The 25,644-nt window shown below is 39.1% G+C and overlaps 2 protein-coding genes and 1 pseudogene across 2 annotated transcripts in view; 2 read left to right on the top strand and 1 right to left on the bottom strand.

The window, feature by feature from the left end:
* The first annotated feature begins 5,100 nt into the window (after positions 1-5,100).
* LOC107551401 (protein phosphatase 1 regulatory subunit 32-like) lies at positions 5,101-10,215 on the top strand (annotated as a pseudogene).
* Positions 10,216-15,353: 5,138 nt separating this feature from the next.
* LOC107551432 (leucine-rich repeat-containing protein 10B-like) lies at positions 15,354-18,054 on the bottom strand. Its single transcript, XM_016233032.1, has one exon. It carries the CDS (start codon positions 17,746-17,748, stop codon positions 16,501-16,503), a length of 1,248 nt encoding a protein of 415 aa, XP_016088518.1. The 5' UTR covers positions 17,749-18,054; the 3' UTR covers positions 15,354-16,500.
* A 2,893-nt stretch (positions 18,055-20,947) lies between these two features.
* LOC107551431 (fatty acid desaturase 2-like) overlaps positions 20,948-25,644 on the top strand; it is a 17,478-nt gene continuing 12,781 nt past the window's right edge. The window contains exon 1 of the mRNA XM_016233031.1: positions 20,948-21,187. Coding sequence (XP_016088517.1) covers positions 20,981-21,187 — 207 coding nt within the window. The 5' untranslated portion in view covers positions 20,948-20,980. The remainder of the gene's footprint in view (positions 21,188-25,644) is intronic.

The raw sequence follows: 25,644 nt of genomic DNA, 5'->3' as shown, positions 1-25,644 counted from the left end.
AAAGTATTCTCGTAGCTTCGTAAAATTTTGATTTAACCACTGATGTCAAATAGACAATTTTACCGATGTCCTTACTACGTTTCTGGACCTAGGAACATTGCAGTTGCATTGCTGTCTATGGAGGGTCAGAGAGCTCTCAGATTTAATCAAAAATATCTTAATTTGTGTTCTGAAGATAAACGAAGGTCTTACGGGTTTGGAACGACATGAGGGTGAGTAATTAATTACAGAATTTTCATTTTTGGGTGAACTAAACCTTTAACAGGTCATAGTCACTATATACTTTGATTTTATTGATGATAACAACATGAACATTTATCAAAATGTGTCCTTTTGTGATTTATAGATGAAAGAAGGTCATTAAAGTGTTGAAACTTGAGTGGATGAGCAAATGATCAAATTTTGGATGGATGGATGGTAAATAGTCTTGCGGTAAAGTACAAATATTATCTAATTTAATATGATGTCTTAAAATTGTACACAGAATGTACTAATAATTAGTATAGCATGTCACCCGGCAGGTCACTGCTGGATATTTCATGTCAGCTACTGAAAATGTGTTAATAAGGTCTGGTGCAGGTACAAAGAATATGTGAGCAATAGAGATGCTATAAAGCAGGAGGAACTGTTTCTGATGCACCCCGAGCACAAAAAAACACCAAGTATGATTGCTCTACCATCACAGAGCTGCACATAAACTAAAGATTACTGGAGCACACCAACAGAGAACAAAAATGCACCTGGAATTAAGAGATCAGAGCACATATTTACTGCTAAAGGTATGAAAAATATTCCTTTTGAGCCCTCACGATAATTTGCTGCCATCAATTATTTCTTTCATCTTTAAAAATTGTGTAAAAGTAGTTATTTCATACTCAAGGGTCAGCTCAGGAGGAATATACTCCAGTGAAATCTGTGGAATGGGTTTTTACATACTAAAAACATTCAATGGACCTTGGAGTCAAAAACAGCAAAGTCGAATTCAGCCAAAAAGGACTTAGGGATGTAAAGAATGATCCCAATTCTTCATCTTTCTTTGTAATTCTACAGGAGCAGACTCAGGCGTTCCTTTGTAAAAGATGCAGATCACTTTTCCTTCAAAAGGGGCTAGATTTGACCTCATTTGGTGTTGCCGAAGGGATGCCGACAGAGACGTGGTGTTGGAAAGGGCATCTCTTTTCTAGACTGCCAGCTGTGAGATGAGTGGTGTCAGTTTCGGGGGTTTTGTGAAAGGCGGAACGGTTCCATTAGAGATGTAGCTTCTGGGTAAAAATTTAGAGTCGACTGTCAGCTGTAATCACGAAACCAAACCTTTAGTCACCATCTGTGTTTGTGGCTGGGAAATAAGGATGAAATTTTGACGCAGTAATCCAAATCCTAGTGAGCTGCCTACATAGGCAGCTTCCTTCTTCTTACCAGCACTGAAATGTACGATTTAGAATGCTCCTCTTAGGCAGCAGCCAAAAGTAGTCTACATAAGAGATTTTATGTAATTAATTGCAGTAGTTGTTGCTAAGATAATGGCGCAAAGATTAAAAATACTTGAAATCCTTCTGAACTCAAATTTAGGATAAAAGTATGCTGAACTGTTTTTTTTTAACAGTTCCTTTCGGTATTGACTTGCAATGTAATGCAATTGCAGTTCATCCTGAGATTGTCTTCTCTGTGAAGGATACATGTGATGCTACCTTTGGCTAAAATTAGCCACTTTTCGCACCTATGATGCCTTAAAATGCTGACTCGTTAGGCAGCTCAGTAGGTTTTGGAATGGAGCGAGTGCACTGAGCCTGAGGAGGGAAAATAATCTTGTGGCACCCGAGGCGCTGTTTTTTATATCCCAACTCATTTTTCTTCTTAGATGAAAATGTCAAAAATAGATTGTTGCCGTGGTCATTTTGTGTCAGATGTCAATCACCCGTGCCAGTCTTTACTAAAGAGATCAGCTACGTCAAGTTAAAGGTAAATGGCTTCTGGGTCAGTGATTGGAACACAATGTTCCTGTCCAGGACTGAGTGTGACATTCTGTCTGCAGTCAACACTTTATCAGTTTTAACTGACTGACGGCCAAATTAGCATGAGGCTTATTCAAACCACTGGCCTTGTCAGTAAATACAGCTGGGCAGTTGACAAATAACATGCTCGGGAGCATTTTTAGGTCAAAAGTCATGTTAATGTATAAGGGGAAAGCATTATTTTAGGTTTTATTTTTTTGACATTTTATCACCTTTTAACTTTTTGCACCTAAATGGTCTTACAATGTATTCATAAATAATGTAAAAGAATTCTTAACACATTTACATTTATATAGTCCCTAAATTAATATTAGATCATATTAATATTGTAAAGTATTCATGCATAATAATTCGGCAAGAATTAGAAAAAGTTTGAATTCAACATGAAATCAAAATGTACCCATTTGCTTTCCTAATACTGGTCTTGTTGTGCACTTTGTAATCTTTAATAAAAGATTTTCATTTTCGGTTGATGTCAGTTAGGCCACACGGCCCACTAGTTAATGTTAACCAATGGCCAAACAGTTAATTAGGAACATTTTTAGCTAACTTGCAACTCAGGTATGGAATGCCAATTTTGAATATCATGTTTTACTTTGATATCACGTCATATTATGGACCTAAAATGAGTTGGGAACACCTTTCATGTCAAGTTTTTATAGTTTAGAAATTTTTTCATGGCGTCATGAAAGTTTAAGCACCCAACTCTCACCTTGCAGGGGAAGCCACATTTAACCCAGACAAACAGCCAGAAATGTTTTCAAAGCTGTTTTTGAGGTGGTTAGGCTGGTCGTCACCCTAAGGGTGCACAAGTTTGTCCATCAACCCAGAAATTTCTGGGAGCTTAAAGGTGTAGATTAGATCCATAGGGCACCTCCGGCTGGTGAACACTTACCTAGGCACTGTAAAAAAGCTCTATACCTACCTCACCTTACCTGTACTGATAAATCCCAGCGCCGGGCCCCAATGTAGTGCACCATTCTGTATCCTGTTGCATGCCACAAAGATTAATCCATTTGAAGAGATGACTGCAGAAAAGGGAGAGAGCTTTTTGGTCACAGACACATCACCTGTTTGCAAGGGCAGTCATGCCTACATGCACCGCTCAATAAACGCCCTCGCCCGGCTCCCATGAGAGCGACAGGCCACCCTGCAGGAGCAATATTTCGCATTCACTCTCTGATAGATAGGAACGACGACGCCCTGTCAGTGAAGGTGAGACAGAATTAATGTGGGAGACAGGTAGACAGCGGGGATGTGCTGATAGCCGCTGTAATGATGGATTTGACTTTATCTTTCCAGAGTGAAGAGTAATGTTAATGCGTGACTTGTTATTGCTGTACTCACGGTGGAGGCCATGGTGATTATGCAAATGACTTCAGCTGTGACACGGACAAGGCCACACAGACTGTATAGGGTTGTGAAGTACGTCTGGGATCTGATAATAATATATAAGCGCACTCTCAACACTAAATATTTCATATATGTGCATCATGGGACATTGAACAAGATGATGATGTGAAACAAAGGGCGCGAAGTGACATGGCTGCAGACACCCGTCCAGTGCTTCATTTGAATAGCACAATAGCACCACTCCGTGGACACATACATCCACAATCTCCAAGAGCTGTGTGACTGAACTATTTAAAAGTCTGGACATCTGTTAAAGTGAAGCTGGATAATATCTGATGACGTTCACCATCTCAGGCAAATTCTCAAGAGGAATGAAAATGATTCAAGCAGTTATGAGATATGTTGAGTGCATACAATGAGTCTTGTTTGTAATCCATTTCAAATCATAATGATGATTATCATCCTTATTAATATTTTCAATATTATTTTGTGAACTAGGCTCCTATCCACAACTTCTTTTTCATATGCAATTAAAAATGCATTTGTGCAGACTTTTTTTTTGAACAATTTAAATGCAGGCTAATTTAACCTACTAAATGTCTCTCAATCAATTTGTAATAACTTGGTATATTAACATGGTCATGATCACTGAGCAAGTCTCCCTTACGAAAATTAACCATGGTTTTACTACAGACTATAGTTAAACCATGGTAACCACAAATGAACCATGGTTTTGCTACACTAACCATAGTTTAACCATGGTTTTTACTATATTAATAGTGTAGTAACCATTGTTTTTTGGCGTATTGACTACCATTTGTATAACCAAAGTTTTACTACAAATACTATGGTTAGTGTAGTAGCAAAACCATGGTTAATTTGTGGTTACCATAGTTTAATAACCATGTTATTTGGTTTTATTTGTAGTAAAACATTGGTTTATTATCGTAAGGGTTGGTTGGTAGCCTATATTAGTGTAGTCTGTATGTCATCAGTCGTCGTCTGAGGTTATTTTCGTACGTACATCGATTCGTAGGCCGTTAAAAATGATCCCTTTCTACTTTGTAATGTCTCATACCTTTAATCTCCACCAGATAAAGTTTGTATGTGAATATTATTTAAACTTCTTGTTGAACAGTAGCGTGGTGTACTGTAAAGCCGTTACCTCAAGTTCCCGCGTCGTGTCACACGCGTGTCACGTGACGAGCTCGCGCCTAGCTCTGCCATTGTCCTGGTAACGGTTACCTGGTAACGAGCGGCGGGATAAAAGAGCAACTCACGGTGCGCACAGGTATGTGGTTTACTGCGCGGAGGGGCGACAGGTAACGGACGAACCGTTTATGACTAAAAACTTATTAAGTGTCAAATAAGTTATTTAAATCATACAAAAATAACAATAATATCAGTATAAATATTTAGTTGTTTCACGGTTCAAAGACCCATCAAGTGCACTTTTAAATGACGCTATTAAGGTAAACAAGTAAATAAATGGCGATGCAATCTTTAGACTGAAATTATTAATGTTTTATCTGCAGTAATGTCGCTTAGTGTTAATGTGACCTCAGTCAGAGTCTCAGAGACTGCATTGGGAAATGTTTGTTTATATCAAACTGTAATTCTTCCATTGTGTATGGTACTGGAAATAAAACATCACATCGACCATTCATTTATCATTGTGTGTGTGTGTGTACAGTTGTTACGGTTCTGTATTTTGTTAGGTTAGTCACAGTCACAGATGGTTGGACCCTTGGATGCAGTCAAACCTTTGGTTGGAACAGGCAGACCAGGGGGGCGTCCGACTAACATCGGCCTGACCAATACTGCACCTCCTACAGACAGTCTTACAGTGAGTAACCTTAGAATCATCAAACTATACTTTGGTTTTTTTTATTTATGATTATAGACATTGGCATGATCAGACTGATACTGAAGCCAGACAATATCAGGTCATAATTTCCCCATTTAAAACAACAGCCTTTTTCTATGCCACAGTTTGAAACACAAACAGCCATCCATCTTTTCTACCACACATTATATAGTTTTGATTGCTTATTTTACTGGAAACGTTCAAAACTCTAGATCGGTGCAAGAATAATTTTTCTTTCTTATTTTCCCTACTTTTGTCAGGTTTCAGACTTGTAAGTGGTTATTGTGGAATGCAGAAAGAATTTGTAAAGAATCTTCGTGCAACCTCTTTTAGAGGAATTGAAGTTGTAAACATCTAATTTTGCCCAAATGAATGATTAGTTCAGTGAATATAGCATATTTATGTTATATGGATTACTTTTATGATGAATATATAGTACTTTATTATTTAAAAAAAGTTTTATTATGTATAATGTTTGTACTCCACAACCTGTGGTCACTATAAACTACTGTATGGAAAAGAGCACTGTAAGATTCTTCAAAACGTCTACTTTTGTATTCTACAGAAAACAATAACAGCATACAGCATTTTGGGTGACCTGTTCCTATAAGTACATATGTATTAAAAATATATATAGTATATATTTATCATATCAGTCAGCAAAAATAATAAAATGGCCAAAATGTCTGTATTGGTGCATCCTTATTTAACTATAGATATCCTGTAGAGATTTGTGTTGTGTTGTGGAATATAGGATGTTGAATCTGTCATGAGTTGTGTCCTCTTTTATCCAGGTAAGGAGTTATTCCAGTCATGTCTAGGTCATCATTTTGGGACGGGTTACTCTGCCAACCACCGTCCTGTTCTGTATTACAGCTCCAGCCTGGACCGCTATGATAATCCACAGTGTGGGTAAGACCCAGATTGTGTGTGTGTTCGAAATCGCACATATTGTACACCCCAAAGCCTTTTTGCACCTCACTAAATCATTGTAGACACATATACTTTTCCCTTTCTCTTAGTTTCTCACTGTTGGACAGTTTTGAGTCTCAAACGAAGCGTCATTACCAGCGTCTGGTTCTGCCCGACGGGACGGAGCCTTTGGCCTGCTCGGGGTCCAGACACAGAGAGAGCGGATATTTGCAGCTCCAAGCTCAGCCAAGACCTGTGAGAGCCAAAGAGACACACATAGAAACGCAGCGGATTTTAAGGGCACTGTGCCATGTCACTTCACCCTGGCCTCATTGTGCTTTTACTTTCTCTCTCTGTGTTTCTTAGAGAGCAGCATCCTGTCAGACTGAATATAAAGGCACTTACATTCCTCACCGCCTCAGAGTTTTGGGTAAGTGGTGTGTTTTAAAAAATAATGGTTCTTTGTGGATTGATGTTGCATCATAGGTGTTTCAGATCAGTGTGTTTTTGTTTTAGTTGGACCCATAGAAGATAGTGGATACACTAAGGAAGCCAATCTACAGCCGAATACCTTCCTCCCTCAAAATATTAGCATGGTGTGTGTGTGTGTGTGTGTGTGTAAACTCCTAATTTTAATCTGTTGTCAAAGTCATTGTCAGTATGTTTTTTAACTGCACTGATCCATGCTGTATTCATGATGAGAATCACATAATGAAATAATTTTACTGATGTTATGCTTGCTCTCTGCTCTGATTGGGTAATGATGGTTGTCAGGATGACGCTCGCAGGACACAGGAAAGTGTGATGAGGACTGACTTCCTTCCCGGATGTTTCCTACAGGTGGTCTCTCTGTTTCTCTCGTTCTCTGCTATTACTCTGTCCATCAACATCTCGACAATTTTTAAGATGTGCGTCAGCTGGATGAGGTCTGTAGCCTATTTAACGTGTGTGTGTGTGTGTGTGTATTAGGGCAGTGAAGCATTACCAAAACTTGCCTCCCGTGCACTTCGAGAAACTGGATTTACAAGAGAAACCCAGAGGCCTCTGACCAGTTCGGTGAGTATCTCTATCACTAGATAAACTCTCCAATTAAGACTACAACAAGTTCTCTGATTAAGGATCAGGGTTTATTGGATGTTCTGCCCACAGGCCTTTCTGCAGGGTGGCGTTAGTGAAGACAGCAGACAGAAGACTAGAACTGCCGCAGCTAGATGGTCCATTGGGCCAATGGTAAATAAAACCAATATATTTTGCCCTCTACATTTGTGTAATGGTGAAATCTGCACTTTTTTGTTTGGCTATGACTGTTCAAATAGATTTAAATGAACAACCAATGTACATTTTATTGAGTTACACATATGGAAGATTAGATTTGACCATTAAAAGAAATAGTTTGCCCAAAAAAAGTCAATTCCATCATTTATTCACCATTGTTTCAAATCCATATGACTTTCTGTCAATCTATTTTCTTCTCCATGGCTTTCGAATCGTATCTATTCAAATATCTTATCTATTTCTTTATATATATAAAAAATGTTGAGCATTTAAAATTATTTTCCTTATGTTCACACGTGTTATAGACAACAAATCAAGTTTTTCTTCAAATATGACATGTGAATGCATTTTCTTAGACTGAAATGTATAGAGGTCAATATATATTTTTCAATTTTTAAAAAATATATATTTATACATTTAAAATTTATTTTAAAAAATGTACAAAAAATGTCCCAAAATATATTGGTAGAAAATATATTTACATAAATATATTTTTTTAGATTTGTATATATTTTGAAATATATTTAAAATAATATTATGCTGTATGGGACATATAGTTCACCCAAAAATGTAAATTCTGTCATCATTTATTCACCCTCAAGCTGTTCCAAACCTTTATGAGTTTCTTTCTTCAGCTAAAAAAAAGAAAAAAGGAAAGATACTTTGAATAATGTTAGTAACCAAACACAAAAATATTAGTACCTTTTGAAAGAGTACTGTCCCAGTGACAGCTTTTGTACCTTTTATTCTAATAGTGTAGGTTTGCAATGACAAGAGTGTGAACTAAATCTGTAAATTACACTGTCAATTAATTTCTACTACAAGTAAAAAATGAGCAAAATGTGCTCTTCTTTCAAGAAAAGCCATTTGGAAGACAGTCTGTTCTGTGCCAGTTCCAATTTAATGTCACAAAAGCACTGAAAGATGACACGGCTCACCTCAACAACACTTTGAACAGTCATCCACTAAAAAGATGATTGGAAATCTGATGTATTTTGGTGTGCCGCTGCTGCTTTAAAAGGGATTTCTGGAATAGTGTAGTGTACTGGCTGTTCTGTATTCTACAGGGCTCATCAGGATTCGTCCTGAACGCCCCCAACATCACAAGCCTCTCACATACACCAGCAGACCCGCAACACTTCCTCACACACTACCAAAGCAAGTGAGTCATGTCTGTCTATCTCTGTCTGTTCCTGGTGTTTGACTGGCAAAACTGATTGCTCATTTATTTGAACTGACTGTCTGTGCCTTGTAGACATGGGCATCTACTGCATTACATGGTTTTAAAGGGGTCATATGATGCGATTTCAATTTTTCCTTTCTCTTTGGAGTGTTACAAGCTCTTGGTGCATAAAGAAGATCTGTAAAGTTGCAAAGACTAAAGTCTCAAATCCAAAGAGATATTCTTTATAAAATTTAAGAGTCAACCACGCCTACCTAAAACAGCTCGTTCTAACACGCCCCCACATATCTACGTCACAATGTGGGAAGATTAGCATAACGACGATATCCGCTTCGTCATGCCCTGATCCGTGCTGGTCGCTGAGGAAATACATCAACTTCGCGCTGTGGATCGCCGGATCGGCTTTCACCGTGGACGAAGCGGAGTCCAGCCCGGGGTCGTCACATGTGGTTGCCGCAAGCCCGTCAGACGCTCCTTTGTCGAATCCGCCAGCCACGCCGTTCTCAAGCCTGCCCGCCTCTGCTCACTCAAGTCAAGTGTGTGACGCTGTTTCGTTGTGAAAGCGAAACTACTTTGTTTGGTCTTCCAAAAGAGGACAAAACAACAAATCAATGGTTAAGTTGTATTTACAACACTGTTCCAGAACAGTTTAACCCAAATATTCAGATGTGTCCAGCACATTTTATGGAGGACTGTTTCCTGATCCTGGGAGAGTAGACTACAATGCCGGCTGTTCTGACTCACAGACAGTAAGTACGTTTTTTATATTTAAAGAATTTGCCACTGATGATTCAAACGCGAGTTTTGAGCAGTGTAGAGTAGCACTTGTTGTTTATCATTTCTCTGATCACAAATGCAGACATGGTTTTATGTTTACGCGGCGCAACGTAACGCGTAAAAAGACAGTATAAGTCATTATAATCCGTAATTATGTACCCACTGGATGTAACAAATGCCTCGTTTATAATGGGTTTTTAATGTTTATGTCTCGTCGCTCCGGCCGGACATGGCATCAACAGTATGGTAGGGGCGTATTCGGCCAATCACAACGCACTAGCTGGCCAATCAGCACACCTCGCTTTTCAGACTGATGAGCTTTGTAAAAATCGACGTGTTTCAGAAAGGCGGGGCATAGAGAAGAAACAATAATGTACAGTATGTGGAAAATAATGTGTTTTTTTTACCTTAAACCGCATAAACACATTTCATTACACCAAATACACAAAATAATGTTCTTTTTAGCAGCATCATATGACCCCTTTAAACCTGGAGGTTCAGTGTGTTCTGATTGATTGCTGGGTGGATGAGTGTGTTCTGATTGGTTGCTGGGGGCATGAGTGTATCCTGATTAGTTAAAATTAGGTTTTCGTCCTTCTAATTGTTGCAGGTTTTGTGACAAATCATCAGTGGTGCAGCAGAGATGGGTGAGAGAAGGCATACAGAGACAAAGAAAATGCGGGTACAGTGGACGAGACACAGATAGGTACACACATAAACACATTGTGTGCTTGTATTCATGTACACCTGAACACTTGTTAATAACATCCTCTGTTTGTCTCTCTCTTTCACACAGGTTTAATCTTAGTGGATTTAATGTCCTAGCTTCACAATAAACCTGAAATATTCATTTCAACATAATACTGTCAAATTTAGCCTGATCATTTCTTCTTGATATTTTCAGACAAAATTATATTGCTTTAATTTAGAGGTGTTGTCTATGCATCATACTTAGGGTTAGTGATTTTTAACAGACCCTTAACACTATTAAATTTAATGCATTAAGCTGAGAATAATTAATATCAGCAATAATTTTGAGCAAGTTGTGTAAAAACTAATGAGCAACATAATTATTGATGTAAGACTGAATGCAAGACCAGGAAGTGTTGCTTAACCGTGGTCAGCAGATTGTGTAGAAGAAATATTCACGGTTGTACACAGATTGCAATGCATACACCAATACACACAGATAAGCACAAATTATGTACACAAGTTCCTAGCCATGCCGAGAAAGGAGTGGCACCAAATGAAAGCTCAGCTGGCTGGCATATGGTCACAGTTATGGTGCCCGCTTATAGGTTGGTGTGTATGTGTGAGCTTCTCTCTCTCATCTCAGGGCCAATGTTCACTCTCCCACACAAGCAGATCGTTCATGATCCTTAATAATCCTTGCAAGAAAGGGAGAATAGGGATTGATTGAATAAAGGAACACTGGTCTTTTTAGTCCGTGCTTAACACTGAAAAAGTGACTCAAGTGCTTGTCTATAAGTGGTTTGATGGCTGCAGAGGTGTTGCTATTTTACAGTAAATTGAGCAGTTTGAGCATTAGCACTCAAGCATTAATATTATTATTGTTCATACATGATTTGAAAAAACACTAAATATTTGATGTTTGATTCACCATTTGCATTATATGGACATAATGTACACCTCAAATTTGCATGGTAGAAAATAAAATTAAATCTCATATTTTTGTGATCAAAATATCAGAGAGCCAATTAGCAACCATTTAGAACTCCCTAGCAACGCACCAGCAACCACATAGCAACACCCTGGCAACATTTTAGCACACACGTACACTATGTCTGAAATCGAATACTGTAGCTAATACATTTAGTTGAAAACTTGCTTCTCAACCGTTAAATAGTATGTTCTATATGGTAGGAATGTTTATAGTATGAATGAAGTTCGTTCGTCAATTGCATCGCTTCATTGCCATTCACAAATCTTCTATTATGGCCTCGTGGGATAGTAAAGTGTCCATTAGATGTACACTTTTGAATTTTCACTTACTATTTTATGAATACTGTGAATTCGGACATACAACTTGGCACACATACTGTTTTTTGCCTACTATATAATATGGAAGTAGGCATATTTCGACGCAGCCATATTCTTAAAGGGGTCATATAATGGTACATGCACTTTTACAAGTAGTTTGAACTGAAATGTGTGTTGGCAGTGTGTGTACACAACCACCCTAAAATGATAAAAATCCACCCAGTGGTTTTTTGTTAATCTACTAAAATCTTTACTCCTTTCTCAAATCGAGCCGATCTCAGATGCCTGTCTGTGTAACGTCACACAGACAGGCCCCTCCCACAATAGTTTGATTGACAGTAGAATTTCAGCACAGACTGGACTGCGTCTTACCTTAGACCCGCCCTGAGTGAGCTGTCATCAGTCCGCCATTGTTTCACCGCCGTAGCAGTTGTAGACAAGAATGACTCCTAAGCGATTGAGGTACTGTACTGTTATTGGATGTAATAATGAACATAGCAGTCGTTATTTACTCCCGACATCTGAGCCGCTGAAGACGCAGTGGATTATGTTAGTTTTTGAAGGGAATGCACCCCCGATCTACATAAATGCATCTATGTTCGCGCAAATCATTCAAGATCCAGCTTCACCTACAGAAGAAGTGAGTGTAAGGTTTTTTTAACGAATCTTTGCAAATCGCCTTTTCTAATAATGTGCTAATTAGCAAGTTTCACAATGAATGCAGCTAAAGTAAACGGTCTCTCTGAGAGCGGCTCGGAAGAGAGGGGCGGGGTCAGCAGAGCTCATTAACATTTAAAGGAAAATGCTACAAATCTGCATGCTCTAGAAAGAGCTGTTTTTGACAGGGTAAAAAAGGTGGTTTTTTTACACTACTATTGAGAAATTTTAACCAAACTATGTTACAGACTTTTCATTAAGACCCTAAAGAATCATATCAACTTGTGGAAAATGGGCATCCTATGACCACTTTAAATAAATCTGAAAATCTAGTTCTCACATTGCGGTTTTCTAGCCTTGCAATTACACTTTTAATGGCTTACAGTGTAAAACCAACCAACTGGTATATACAACATGCAAACATGCCCTACTTATGAGCAAAATCATATGCACTGGACCATGATGGCCCCTCCTCTCATGCTGACACACTGTCACAATGGCTCGGATTACATTTCTAACACCAGATGACTTCTGCTGAGATCTGGCAGTGACAGAGATATCACTGTGAGTGCCTGCAACAAGGCTATGAAGTTTCTAGCGCTGCAGAGGCGATCCAGTGTTCATTCACGGCTTGCTATGCAGCTGACCTTGGGAGAATGGCGTTAACATAAACTAGCAGTAAGCCGCTAAATGATTAAGCACAGAGACTATGTTCTCCTCTTCAGGCCTGGACTGTGTCAGAGCACTCAACCACTCCGCAGATACTCGATACTTGCTGCCTGAGGATCCAGGGCTAACGGCTATGCCAAAATCTCTGAGAGGGACTTATTCCTATAGAGATGGCATATAATGAGCAGTCAAATTGAGATAAAAAAGATTTTTAGACATGTTCTGTGCTGTTTTTTACTTGTTCTTTTTTATTGTTTTATTGACTGTCAGGCAAATTTGAAGTGTTATTCATGTTATGTCATGTCATATAACACAAACGTTGAAGGGCGAGTTCTAAACCTAAGTTTAAAGGAATAGTTCACCCAAAAATTCTGTGGTTAATTACTAACCCACAATGTCGTTCCAAACCCATAAGACCTTCGATCATCTTTAGAACACAAATTAAGATATTTTTGATAAAATCTGAGTGCTCTCTGACCCTACATAGACAGCAACGCAACTAAAATGTTCCCAAGCCCAGAAATGTAGTAAGGACATCAGTAAAATAGTCCATGGGACATCATTGGTTCAACCGCAATTTTAAGAAGCTACGAGAATATTTTTTGTGTGCAAAATTAACAATACAAAAATTATTTTTCTCCAAATCACGTCTTCCACCATTAGCGAGAGTACCTCTGCTCATAAACAATGCATGTGCCTGGTGCTTTAATTTTTGGGTGAACTATCCCCTTTAATACATGTTTCTATGTGTAAGATTGAATCGCTTCTCGAAGCAATTGTAATAGTGATGTTTGTTTTAGTAAACACCACAAATAGTACGTTTTTATGAAAGAGTGTCTACCTCAAAATAGCAACATTTCAGCAACCATCAACCACTTTTTTGATCAATTGTTCAATGTCTTCCACAGCTGAAAGAAATCGCAGATCTACCTGCCAGAGTCAACACAACCCATCCCACCAAACGCAAATGTGCACAGCTCAGGTGTCTTTGAAACAGCCAAGTTTCACTATGCAAAGCATTCCTTTATTCTCATCTAGCAACCGTAAGTTCTTTTGCCTTTCTCAGAGTATGCACTTCATCTGAGATGCCTCAGTAACATACTGCAAGTATTTGGCTGTTTGCAGATGTGAATGACAAATGTATTTGCGAATTGAAAAATGGCTTTTTTAAAGACACCTGATCTGTGCACATTTGCGTATGCGTGATGGGTCATGTTGATTCTGGCATGGAGATCTGGGCGGAGACACACTTTTCTCGACTTTCTGTCAAAGGTTGTGCCAAAACACTTGTTTCAGATTCGTTGCAGCAGTAATGACAGACTCATAGCATTACATAAATATTTTAACAGATGGGTTTTTACACTCTTTAGGGGAGAGATGAGAAGTGACAGGAGATGGAGAGAGAGTTTAAACAGCACAATGATGGATGAAGGAAGAAAAGGGAAAGGAGGAGGAAAGGGCAGTGAAAACACTTCTTGAGTAGAATGAGAGAGTTGGCAGATGTGACTGGAATAGAAAAATAGGTAAATATAAGACTGATATTGGAGGGAAAGAATGAACAATTGAGGAACATGCAAATTAGAGGGCAGTGGTTTCTCCAGATGACCTCTACAATTCAAAACAATTATTTCTTTCTTGAACTTATGCATTTGAGAGTTTTGAGAAACAATATGACTTTCTAACGTAGAACACAAAAAGGTGAATCTAAGATTTTTTTCTTAAGAATATTAAACAAGAACTGTATTCATCAAGCTATAAAAATACTAAAAGCACCTTAATTATCAGAAGAGTGGTCCATATGATTATTATATTGCAATTCTGAAGCCATACTGTACAACAGCTTTTTGTGACGAACTTAGCAAAATCATTATTCACTGAAAATCTTTTCCTAGTTTTCCCATCATAATCAATAAATTCATCTACACTTCTTGCACTTCTCTAATTCGCTTTGCATTGTGTCACATGGCTCGCCTGCAGTGTTAATTGGGTGTTAAACACTATTTTCATTTTTATACTGTCACCCAACCCACAAACCTGCTGGATCCATTACAGTCTTTGTTCTTGGACCTCATTATTTACACACTATGCGCTGCTCTCTCTCTCAGTCTTTCTCCCAAAACATCACTGACTAAGTACCCAGGCCTTTTATGGATTGCACCCATTCACTCCCTGATGTTTCTCTTCTGTCTGCACGCCTCCACTCTGACTTTCGCACATCGAGCCCTTTAAGCTTAAGACAAGAGAGAACGTTTACTTCTGTTAGTGCTAACTTGGCTAGCTCTTCCCATCTGTCTCAGATCACGTCAACGTTGTTCCACAGCCAGACAGCTAGGATTCTTAGTGGAAACTCTCTTAATTCAGAACTTAATTTGCCTTCTAGAAACATGAGTGTTTCTAGATTCTAGTCTAGATTTTTCCTGGCCAGGGCTGGGATTTGGAAATATATTTTAAAAACGGTCAAAATTCTTGACAGTTTTTCTGGTGATATTGTGAATATCACTGGTATTTATTCAATTTGATTCATTTTTGTGAATCAGTTTTAGTAAATCAATTAAAAATTATGATTCAAAAAAATTAAAACTTCTGGCTTGTTATAGGCGTAATGTAATTTTTCTAGCTACATTACCTAGTCGTAGTCAGCACTGGTATTAGATCTTCTCTGAGTCCGACAAGACATGAATCATTGAAACATGTTTGGCAAACTCATTGGTTATTTAATAAGAGAATATTTGGTTTCACCAACACACATCGCTGCAATTGCAGCATCAAGTTTCTTATAAATAGTACACTCATGTCAGGGTAAAGTTCCAGACACACTTACACAAACTCACAAACAAAAATGGCTGAGCCCTGCTCTTAATTAGAAATACACAGCACACCGTAATGTAGTTTTGATGCATGAAAAAGTTGTGCAGTTTCACAGGTCTTCACAGTTGATTTTTTACAAATGACAAGTCTTAAAATCATTAAAACCTGTAAGTATTGAAATGAGTCCATGTTTGAGGATTGCAGTAATGGCTGGCCAACAATAAATACCTTCTAAAAATAGCAACACTCACTTATACTTGTGTGAAAAACTTTTGCGTATTTGTAAAAGTTAATTTATAGGATTTTTGAGTGATGCTATATTATAACTTAAGCTGTATTTTAGAAATTGTGTTACTAATTTTCATGTTTTTTGTGCTATCATTTACTCCAAACCTGTATTCCTTTATACAGAGTGTAAATGAAAATATTTTTTAAAATGTTTGTGTAATTAGTCTATACAATGAAAATCAATGGGGACCAATGTAGTTCTGGACCCCATTGACTCTTATTGTGTGGGGGAAAAACAGTTCATCAAAATATCTTATTTTGTGTTTCACACAATATTGAACAGCATGAGAATGAGCAAATTATATGAGATTTTTCATTTTTGGGTACACCATTTTTTTTTTTTTTTTACTTGACCTCTCATTCAACTTTCCAAACAATCAGACATAATTTAATGTTAATGTTAGCAGAAGCTTTTTATTAGAGCAACTTGCAGACACTTTCATAACCCCATAGAGTATCCTGGGGTTACTTAAGTGCCATTTTCTGGGCTCCAATAACTCATTGTTACTCTCTAGTTCACCCTTGGGATTGAACCTGCAACCCTTGCAGTAACACCTCAGATGCTTAAAGCAGAAGTGTGTAGCATCTGCATCAAAGAATTGCAAAAATAATGACTGTTGGCTGCTAAAACAAACTGCAATTCTGTTTGCAGAAATTACACACTTCAGATATAATAAGTAGACTAACAGGTGCAAGTATCAAGGTCGTTCTTGCTCCTCCCCTTCATATTCATAGTCCATTTCCGCTCTCTCATACTCTAACTCCGCCCCCTCGTAGCCTTCATACACCTCCCCCTCGTAGATTAGCTCCTCCCTTTCATACTCCAGACCGCCGTCGTCATAACCAAGCTCTGCCTCCTCAAACGCCACACCTTGTCTCTCAGACTCCGCCCCTTCGTCATTATTTTGGGGTCCGTTCTCATCCCCAGTTGGGGTTGTTGATGAAACCGACTCATTTGTTTCCTTCTTCTTAGCAACTGCCAGGTTAAGGGCGGAGTTCATCCGGAGTTTCTTGAGTATTCCGTGAATGACCGGATTAGCTGCGGCTGCGGCTGCGGCTGCCGCCTCCTCTGCTTCCTTCTCCGCTCGTTCTTTTGCCTCTCTCCTTCTCTCTCTAGCCTGCAACACCTCCTCAGCCCCCTCCCCGACGATAAGCACCTCCTCCCCTACACGCGGTGGCTCCTTCACAGGGTTGTGGTCATAAGAGAAGAGTCGCAGCCCAGGAAGATGATGCAAGTTTGGAAACTCTGATATCCGATTGCGGTCCATGTCCAGAATCTCCAGCTGCTCCATCTTGAGGAGCACTCGCGGAAACTCCTGAAAGCGGTTACCGTACAGCCAGAGTCCTCTCAGGGACTCCATGCGCAATAGGTCTGAGGGAAGGGTGCGCAGACGGTTGTCCCCGATCTGCAGTGAGCGCAAATTTGGAAGGTCGTACAACTGCTTGGGGAATCGCTGGAAGTAGTTGCTCTCCACCCAGAGGCAACGTAAGTTCTGCAGGTTCCTCACTTCTGGTGGGAGGCTTATCAGCCGGTTGCTTCCCAGGTAAAGACACGTGAGATTAGTCAACTGGCACACAGAGAGAGGAACATCATCAAGCTTATTGAAGTCGAGCGCCAGGGTACGCAAACCCTGCAGCCGTGTGATACCCTTAGGAACGTCGCGGAGACGGTTTCCACAGACGTAGAGCTTCTCCAAGTACTCCAGATCTAGGACTTGACGAGGAAGGCGACGGAACTTGAAGTAGCTCAGATCCAACACCGGATCTCCGCTCGCCAAGAGCTCGTCGACTCCTAGCGGCAGCTCCTCATCCTCCACGACCTCCTCTTCTTCTTCTTCTTCAGCCGCTTCCTCCTCCTCCTCGCCTTCATCTCCTTTCTCTTTAACCTTTTTCTCCTTTTCCTCTCCTCCTTCGTCCTGGGCCTCTTTTCGGGACGAGTTGCCCATACCCTCGGCCGGCTAGCCCGGCGCTTGTCTGTGTGTGTCGTGAGAGTGTGTTTCAGGACGGGGTAAGAGGGTGAGGCGGTCTGTGGGGCTGGCCCCCCCTCCCCGTGTCAGTTTCACTCAGTAGGATTGACCCGGCAGTGACAGAGCCAGCACAGCGACACATGGTGCTCTGACTACAGGCGGCTTCCCCTCAGTCCGAGTACAACGAGGTCCAACGTCAGCAAACACGGCAGTGATACCAGCAAGGAGCCATATTCTGAGTGTTTGTGTGGATTGCTTCAATTAAAATACTCTTTATAAAACTACATGCTATAGAACAGATTATAATAATAATAGTAATAGTAGTAGTTGTAGTTGTAAAAATAAGTATAACTGTAACAGGAAGAAAGCTTAATTTTGTCTCTGTAATGTAAACTCAAAGTTAACAGATGAGTGTCAAAGTAGCTGCCAATGTTTGCATATTAATTACGTACCGTTTTCAAAGCTAATTAGTTCATTATTTAACTATTTTAAAGTATATAGTTTGTTAAAAGCATTAATTGACTCACATTACAGTCACAAACTAAGCGTTTCAGTCTGTTTGTGTGAACCCTGGTGCTGAGCGTCTCTCTGCCGACACACACAGCTCTTGTCCGGTGTCAAAACAACCCAATAGCTGGGTTATATTTAACCCAGCATTTTTTAGAGTGTAGACACTGTGATGAAAACTACTTTGTAAACTTTTGATCCTATATTAAATGCCACTTTTGTTGTGTTTTAAATGGATAAACACTTCCTAAAAGTGAACAATTGCACTAAATATCTTCCTTCTGCCTGCATGATTTTATGAATGTGTGAAGGCCAGGGCTGTAACCATTACAACTGTTTTTATGATGTTGCATTTAGGACCAATGAAAGCAACGTCTAAACCACTTTTAGAAATTAAATAAAAGTCCTCAATTGATTAGGATTACTAACCTAATTAATTTTCATGAGCCAAGCTGATAAGTTTTCTAATATGTCCTTGCTTTGACAACCCTGATGAAGGACAAAGGTTTTGCAGCGCTTTTGAAACATTTCAGGTCAAGATGATAAGTGCATTTTCTTTCTTGCTTTCTTTCTTTCCTCATGTTATGTAATAATGTCTGCATTGACATCATGCGTTCATTTTCTTTAATTAAAAGAAAGGATGATTTTTCGTTTTCAATGTAATATTTAACAGTTTATTTATCTGAAATGTTCAAATAAGCAGTTCTGAAGAGTCTAGAGTTGTTTTTTGCCATGCTTTTATTCCTGCTTTGTTTGCATGTTACTTTGTCGTGCAAAGTGGGGTAAAAAAAACAAAAAAACATTAACAGATGTCACTAACGCACAAAATAAGGAAGCAAGCAAAATCTTTCGGTACGCGTATTTCAGCAATTATTAATGAGGTTATGTGAATATTCATTATTGTTTCATTCCTAAAGACAAGGGTTGTATTGCAGTGCACTATAAAAAGTGAAAACTGTGTTATTTCAGCCTGGCCTGACCCTTAAAGGTCCCATACTGTCAAAACTGAAATTTCCTGGCTTTTTACATGATAACTGAGGTCTAGGTGCTATGTAACTACCATATAAGTTTCGAAACAGTCAGTCCACAGTAAAATGCACACAGCCTGCATAAAGTTGCTGTGATTTTTCACGAACTGTTGTGACTTCCGTAAAAAGTTGACGTCAGAACTACTCAGTCACAGCCTTCAGTCACCACCCCGAGCACCGCCCACCGTCCCACTCTCCTTTTGCCAAACCACAGACAACATTGCATCCATGCCATTGCTGAGCAACGACAACACCGAAACATGTCGAAAAGGTTAACTTTAACCACTGAAACCAGATCGGCCGACCTGTAACGTTACACTCTCACTCAAAAGATGGACGACCTGACAGGATTGTTACTATGAGGTGATCACATCTTACGTGTATAGTAAAGACAAACTCACCGTGTCTGTCTAGACATGATGAAGATGTATATACATTTCAATTTCAGCAGGAAACTATTTTTACAGCTACATTATTGTTCCAGCCACAATTAATCACAGCAATGTATATACAATTACAAATGATTATATATGAATCGTCAGTTTGTTGTTTTACACACATGCACACAGACATTATTTCATACACGACATAGTCGTGAAATGCAAGAAACATGGCAAGAAATCTGTAGTAATTTCTTAACAACAAAAGAATACCCATAACAACAAAATACAATAATTTGTTGAACCTTTTCTGATAAAAAAGTGTGTGCTGCAAACGCGAGCATTTTTGACGATCGTTTCTGTCCAGTCTACTCGTTTTATCACGTTTAACCACAGCTGTCGTCGTTTTTTTGTCTGGCAGTGGCAGCAGATATGCGATCAAATTTCTAATTTGATGTATTACGTCGATTCTGGCACCCAACATCACAACAAGATGATATTTTAAGCTCCTTATGTAGCCGAATCTGCGCTGGTTTGAATGGGCCGCCTCCAGTTTCCGCTTTGTTTTGCTGCCTCCAGCTAGCGCTGTGACGTCGGCTGACCCTAGTTACCTGTGGCTGGCCTGGCCGTGTGTCACTCAGAAAACAACAGGCCAATCAGAAGAGAGGCTCATGAATATTAATTAGACAGACCAAACTCGACCTGTTCTCAGCAGAGCTCCTGAGAAAGGAGCTGTAAAAATATATTGAGATGGTTTTTGGTACTCATACCGCAAATATATATTCTTAAGGACATCAAAACCTAAAATAAAACTCCAGAAAGGTGTAAAATATGTGACCTTTAAACGACTCATTGGTGTAACCTAATGTTTTCAGGTTGATTCTGTAATATTACTTCATATTTTTTTACTTGAACTAAATTTAGATGGTAAGCTCATTTTAGGTTACCTGACAAAACATTTTACAGTGTGAATATGAACCCTGAACAATGCTGAACAATGGGCTTTGTCTCACAAGATAGTGAGCTGCTTTTTGGGCATCATTTTGGGGAATTATGCTTAAAAATGGCTGGTTTTTACAACAATGTAGACTTGAAATTAATTTAGATTGCACCTTTTTGTACATTAAATAGTGCAGAATTAATGGCAGAAGTGAACATTAAATGCAATTTGTTGCATGTTTTGTCAAGTGAGTCAAACTGTTCTTAGACATTTTGATAAACCAAATGAAATATTTCATTGAATTACTTGGTTTTACAGTGCAAAGTAAGCAGCAGTCAGTCAGAGTTTGATCAGCGATGGGCGGCGGAGGACAGCAGACAGACCGGATCGCCGATACCAATGGGAGGTTCGGCACGTACACCTGGGAGGAGGTGCAGAAACACACTAAGTCTGGAGATCAGTGGATCGTGGTGGAAAGGAAGGTTTATAATGTGAGCCAGTGGGTGAAGAGACACCCCGGAGGACTGAGGATCATCGGACACTATGCTGGAGAAGATGCCACGGTAAAACACTCAGCATGAATACATTTACAGTACATTTAACACACATGGAAGAACTTTTATATACTGTACATCACATTACTGCAAAGCAATGTCTGTGTCTCATAATCTAGTGAGCTACCTTCCTAGGCACCCTTTTTCCTTTATGCTTAAAATAATGTGGTAAAATTGTGGATGCTGCACACTGGTGGTGGTTGAGGAGACCCCCTCCCCCCACATGATTGTAAAGTGCTTTGGGTGTACAGAAATACACAATAAAGCGCTATATATAATTGCATCATTCATATAAATGCATCATTCAAAATCGTTCATTTACATATTTTTGTAGACTGTATTATTGTAAAACAAAGCCTTATTGAGCTACTAGACTTTTGGTTAAAATGCTAAATAAAATGCCAAAAAAGTCAGAATTGTGAGATATAAACAGAATTGTGAGATGTTAATTAACAACTGGGAGTTTATAATTTGCAATTGTAAGATATAATCTAGTAATTATGAGAAGGAAAGTAATTGCGAGGGAAAAAATCAGAAGTGTGAAAAGTTACATTTACCGTTTTATTTTTTGTTTTGTGGCAGAAACAACAGGACAAAAAAATAATTAAAAATAAATAAATAAAATTTAAAAATGTCAGAATTGTGGGATATAAACTTAGAACTGTGAAATATAAACTCTAAATTGTGAGAAAAAAGTCAGAATTCTGAATGAATGAATGAGGCATTTACAGTATATAGCGCTTTTATTGTGTATTGCTGTGCACCCAAAGCGCTTTACAATCATGTGGGGGGGTCTCTCCTCAACCACCACCAGTGTGCAGCATCCACCTGGAGGATGTGACGGCAGCCACAGGACAACGGTGCCAGTGCGCTCACCACAGACCAGCTACAGGTGGAGAGGAGAGAGAGTCATAGAGCCAATCAAGTGGATGGGGATTATTAGGAGGCCATGATTGACAAGGGCCGGTGGAGGGAATTTGGCCAGGACACCGGGGTTACACCCCTACTCTTTACGAGAAGTGCCATGGGATTTTTAATGACCACAGAGAGGCAGGACCTCGGTTTAACATCTCATCCGAAAGACGGTGCTTTTTACAGTATAGTGTCCCTGTCACTATATTGGGGCATTCGGACCCACACAGTGAGCACCCCTACTTTTCTCACTAACACCTCTTCCAGCAGCAACCTAGTTTTCCCAGGAGGTCTCCCATCCAGGTTGACCAGGCTCAACCCTGCTTAGCTTCAGTGGGCAACCAGTCTTGGGCTGTAGGGTGATATGGTTGTGGATGAGATTATATCTCACGATTCTTAATTTTTTTCTTAGAATTGAAAGAAATTAAGTCTGAATTGTGGGATAAAAAGTTGCAATTACCTACTTTTATTTCTCCATACATAATGGCCAAATGTACTCTAGTATTACATAGCAGGCATCATACAAAAAATGCTATGTTAATGTGAATAGGGTTGCAAAGGGGTGGAACATTTCCGGAAACTTTCTGCCATCGTGGCTGTTATACTGGCTACCGCACAGGTATGTGACACATGTTTCATTAAACTGTGTTTTTAAAAGAGCAGCAGAATTGGTAACCAAAATCGGTTGCCATTTGGATGCTGGTGTACTTAAAGGGATCGTTCACCCAAAAATGGAAACTCTGTCATTAATTACTCACCCTCATGTCGTTCCAAACCTATAAGACCTTCGTTCATCTTCGGAACACTATGAGAATATTTTTTTATGCAAAGAAAACAAAAATAACAACTTTATTCAACAATTTGTCTCCTCCCTGGTGCCGTTTTGGAGAGTATTCACTGAACGCAAACAGCATATGCTATTCTGTGTCAGCTGCGTCACGTGTCACCAGGGTGACACGGAGGAGACAAATTGTTGAATAAAGCCGTTATTTTTGTTTTCTTTGTATACAAAAAGTATTCTCGTAGCTTCATAAAATTACGGTTGAACCCCTGATGTCACATGGATTATTTTAACAATCTCCTTGCTACGTTTCTGGACCTTGATCGTGTTACTTACATTGCTGTCTATGGAGGGTCAGAGAGCTCTAAGAATTCATCAAAAATATTTTTATTTGTGTTCCGAAGATAAACGGAGGTCTTATGGGTTTGAAACGACACGAGGGTGAGTAATTAATGACAGAATTTTCAGTTTTGGGTGAACTAACCCTTTAACTAACTTAGCTACCGTAACCGTTAGCTGGTCAACAAGGAGTTTTCTTGTAAAGAGCATAACTGGAAATGTCTTGATGCAAAAATCAACAATGTAAATGTTCATGGTTTTTTGTTTGTTTTGATTGTTTGTCTGTAGTCGCAGGCTGGATGGTTGCAGCATGACTTCGGTCATCTGTCCGTGTTTAAAAACTCACGATGGGATCACTTATTGCACAAATTTGTCATCGGATACCTGAAGGTACCAACATATCCTGGCCAGTCTTCACTAAAAATGATTAAAGATGGTTCCAGGAATACAGCTCATTAGCCTAGCTCAGGGGTGGCGAACTCCGGTCCTGGAGAGCCACAGCCCTGCAGAGTACAGCTCCAACCCTAATTAAAACTCACTTGCCTGTAGCTTTCTAGTAACCCTTCAGACCTTGATTAGCATTTTCAGGTGTGTTTGATTAGGGTTGAAGCAAAACTCTGCAGGACTGACGTTCGCCACCTCTGGCCTAGCTGTAGGTTATTTTCAGTCACTTGGTTTGTGGTCACATGTTGTTTTCAGGTTTCAAAGCTGTAACTTTTAAGCTTTCTTGTCATTTTGTAACCATTTTCGTTGAGGTAACGCAAAGTAAATGTAGGTAATTATACCAAAATAATACCGAAGGTTGGGTCATTCATGACATTTGCACATTTAGTTCATAACAACGATTTGCCTTTTTTAAAAGCAAAAATGTGAAAGTTCATACAATAGTTTCCACCTTGAAAAGAAGACAGGGTTTCAAGATGCCGTTTTTTACATTTGAACTTCACACAGCATCTTTTTCTGATTTTGAAAAAGTCAAAGTCAAAGTTGTCAAAGACATCCTTTGACAATGACCGTAGCGCAAGACACTGAAAAACCACTGAGGAAAAGATATCTGTTTATAGCGATGTTTCTGTGTTTTTTTCTTTTAAGTGCCCTATTATGGGTTGTGAAAGGTTCATATTTTGATTTTGGGAGTCCTCAACAACAGGTTGACATGCATGCAAGGTCAAAAAACACTTTAATTTTCTTATAATATGCATTTATTTTTACCGTACTTGCTCAACAACTCACAAACGATTCGCTCAACAATTAATTTTTCCAAACTCCTCCTTTGCGTGACGCTAATCTGCGGTGATTGGTCCGATTGGATCATGCCTGTAATGCCTGATAAAGCAGCGTTTGTGAGCGCAGTGCTGCTTTGTGTACAATGTTACCGGGGAAACCGCTATTTTTACCGCTCCAAAAGCAGCACCTAATGGCATTTTCATTCAGAACAACACGAAAAGACCAACAACTTGCCGGGCAATATGCTAGTGTTTCATGTTGACGTCAACATGAAACAGCTTGGGATTCGTTTTAAAAAGGACTCGTTTCAATGATTCAGAGTCGACTCTTTCTTTTGAGAGTCAATAACTTTATACACGGTGCACTTTCAAAACTTTGCAGGATGTTTTCATTCACTTAGAGCTGTGTTACACACTGCATGAAAGGTCATTTTCAAAAATCCATTATAGGAGGCACTTTAAGTTAAAATGGAAAATATCAAACAATAGAATCCACTTGGAATAGAATGCAGGGTTGTGAGCCTTTTGTTTTGAAACCTTGCCACAAAACACAGAAAAAGCTGCAAATCAAAGACAAATGAATAAAATAAAAGCATATATCCACCTGGACAAGAAGGATTTTGAGATACAGTTTATGAAAGTCAAACTTCTCAAGGGATACACTGAAAAAGATGAGTCAAACTCATCTGTTTATAACGACTTTTACCATTTTTAACAGTCAATAAAGGCCTTCTGAAGCAAATGATGAGTACAACAGTTAGCGGAAGCTAGAGATTATGGTTTGTAAAATTTTAATATAGATATTTTCATTGCATCACTTCATCTAAGAAGGGATTAATTAAATCCCGGATCCATGTGGAGCACTTTTTATGATGGATAGACACAATTTATAAAACTTCGAAGAACCAAGAAATTTTTTTAAATAGCTCCAATTGCATTTGTCTGAAAGAAGAAAGTCATATACACCTAGGATGGCTTGACGTAAGTAGATCATGGGGTAATTTTCATTTTCGGGTGAACTAACCCTTTAAAAAAGCAGCGCGAGACAAACAAGCCAAAGTCAAAGACATCCATCTAGCGCAGTGTTGCCAATTTAGCTACTTTGTAGCTAGATTTAGCGACTTCCCCGCCCCTTTTGAGACTTTTTTCAAAAGTTTAGGGACAAATATAGCAACTTCTTGGACAAGCCTTATCTAAGTTCTCATCTT

This window comes from Sinocyclocheilus grahami, unplaced genomic scaffold (assembly GCF_001515645.1).
Source record: "Sinocyclocheilus grahami isolate Dianchi unplaced genomic scaffold, SAMN03320097.WGS_v1.1 scaffold423.1, whole genome shotgun sequence".
Lineage (NCBI taxonomy): Eukaryota > Metazoa > Chordata > Actinopteri > Cypriniformes > Cyprinidae > Sinocyclocheilus > Sinocyclocheilus grahami.
The sequence above is the reverse complement of the archived record's forward strand: the minus strand, read 5'-3'. Positions and strand labels throughout refer to the sequence as shown.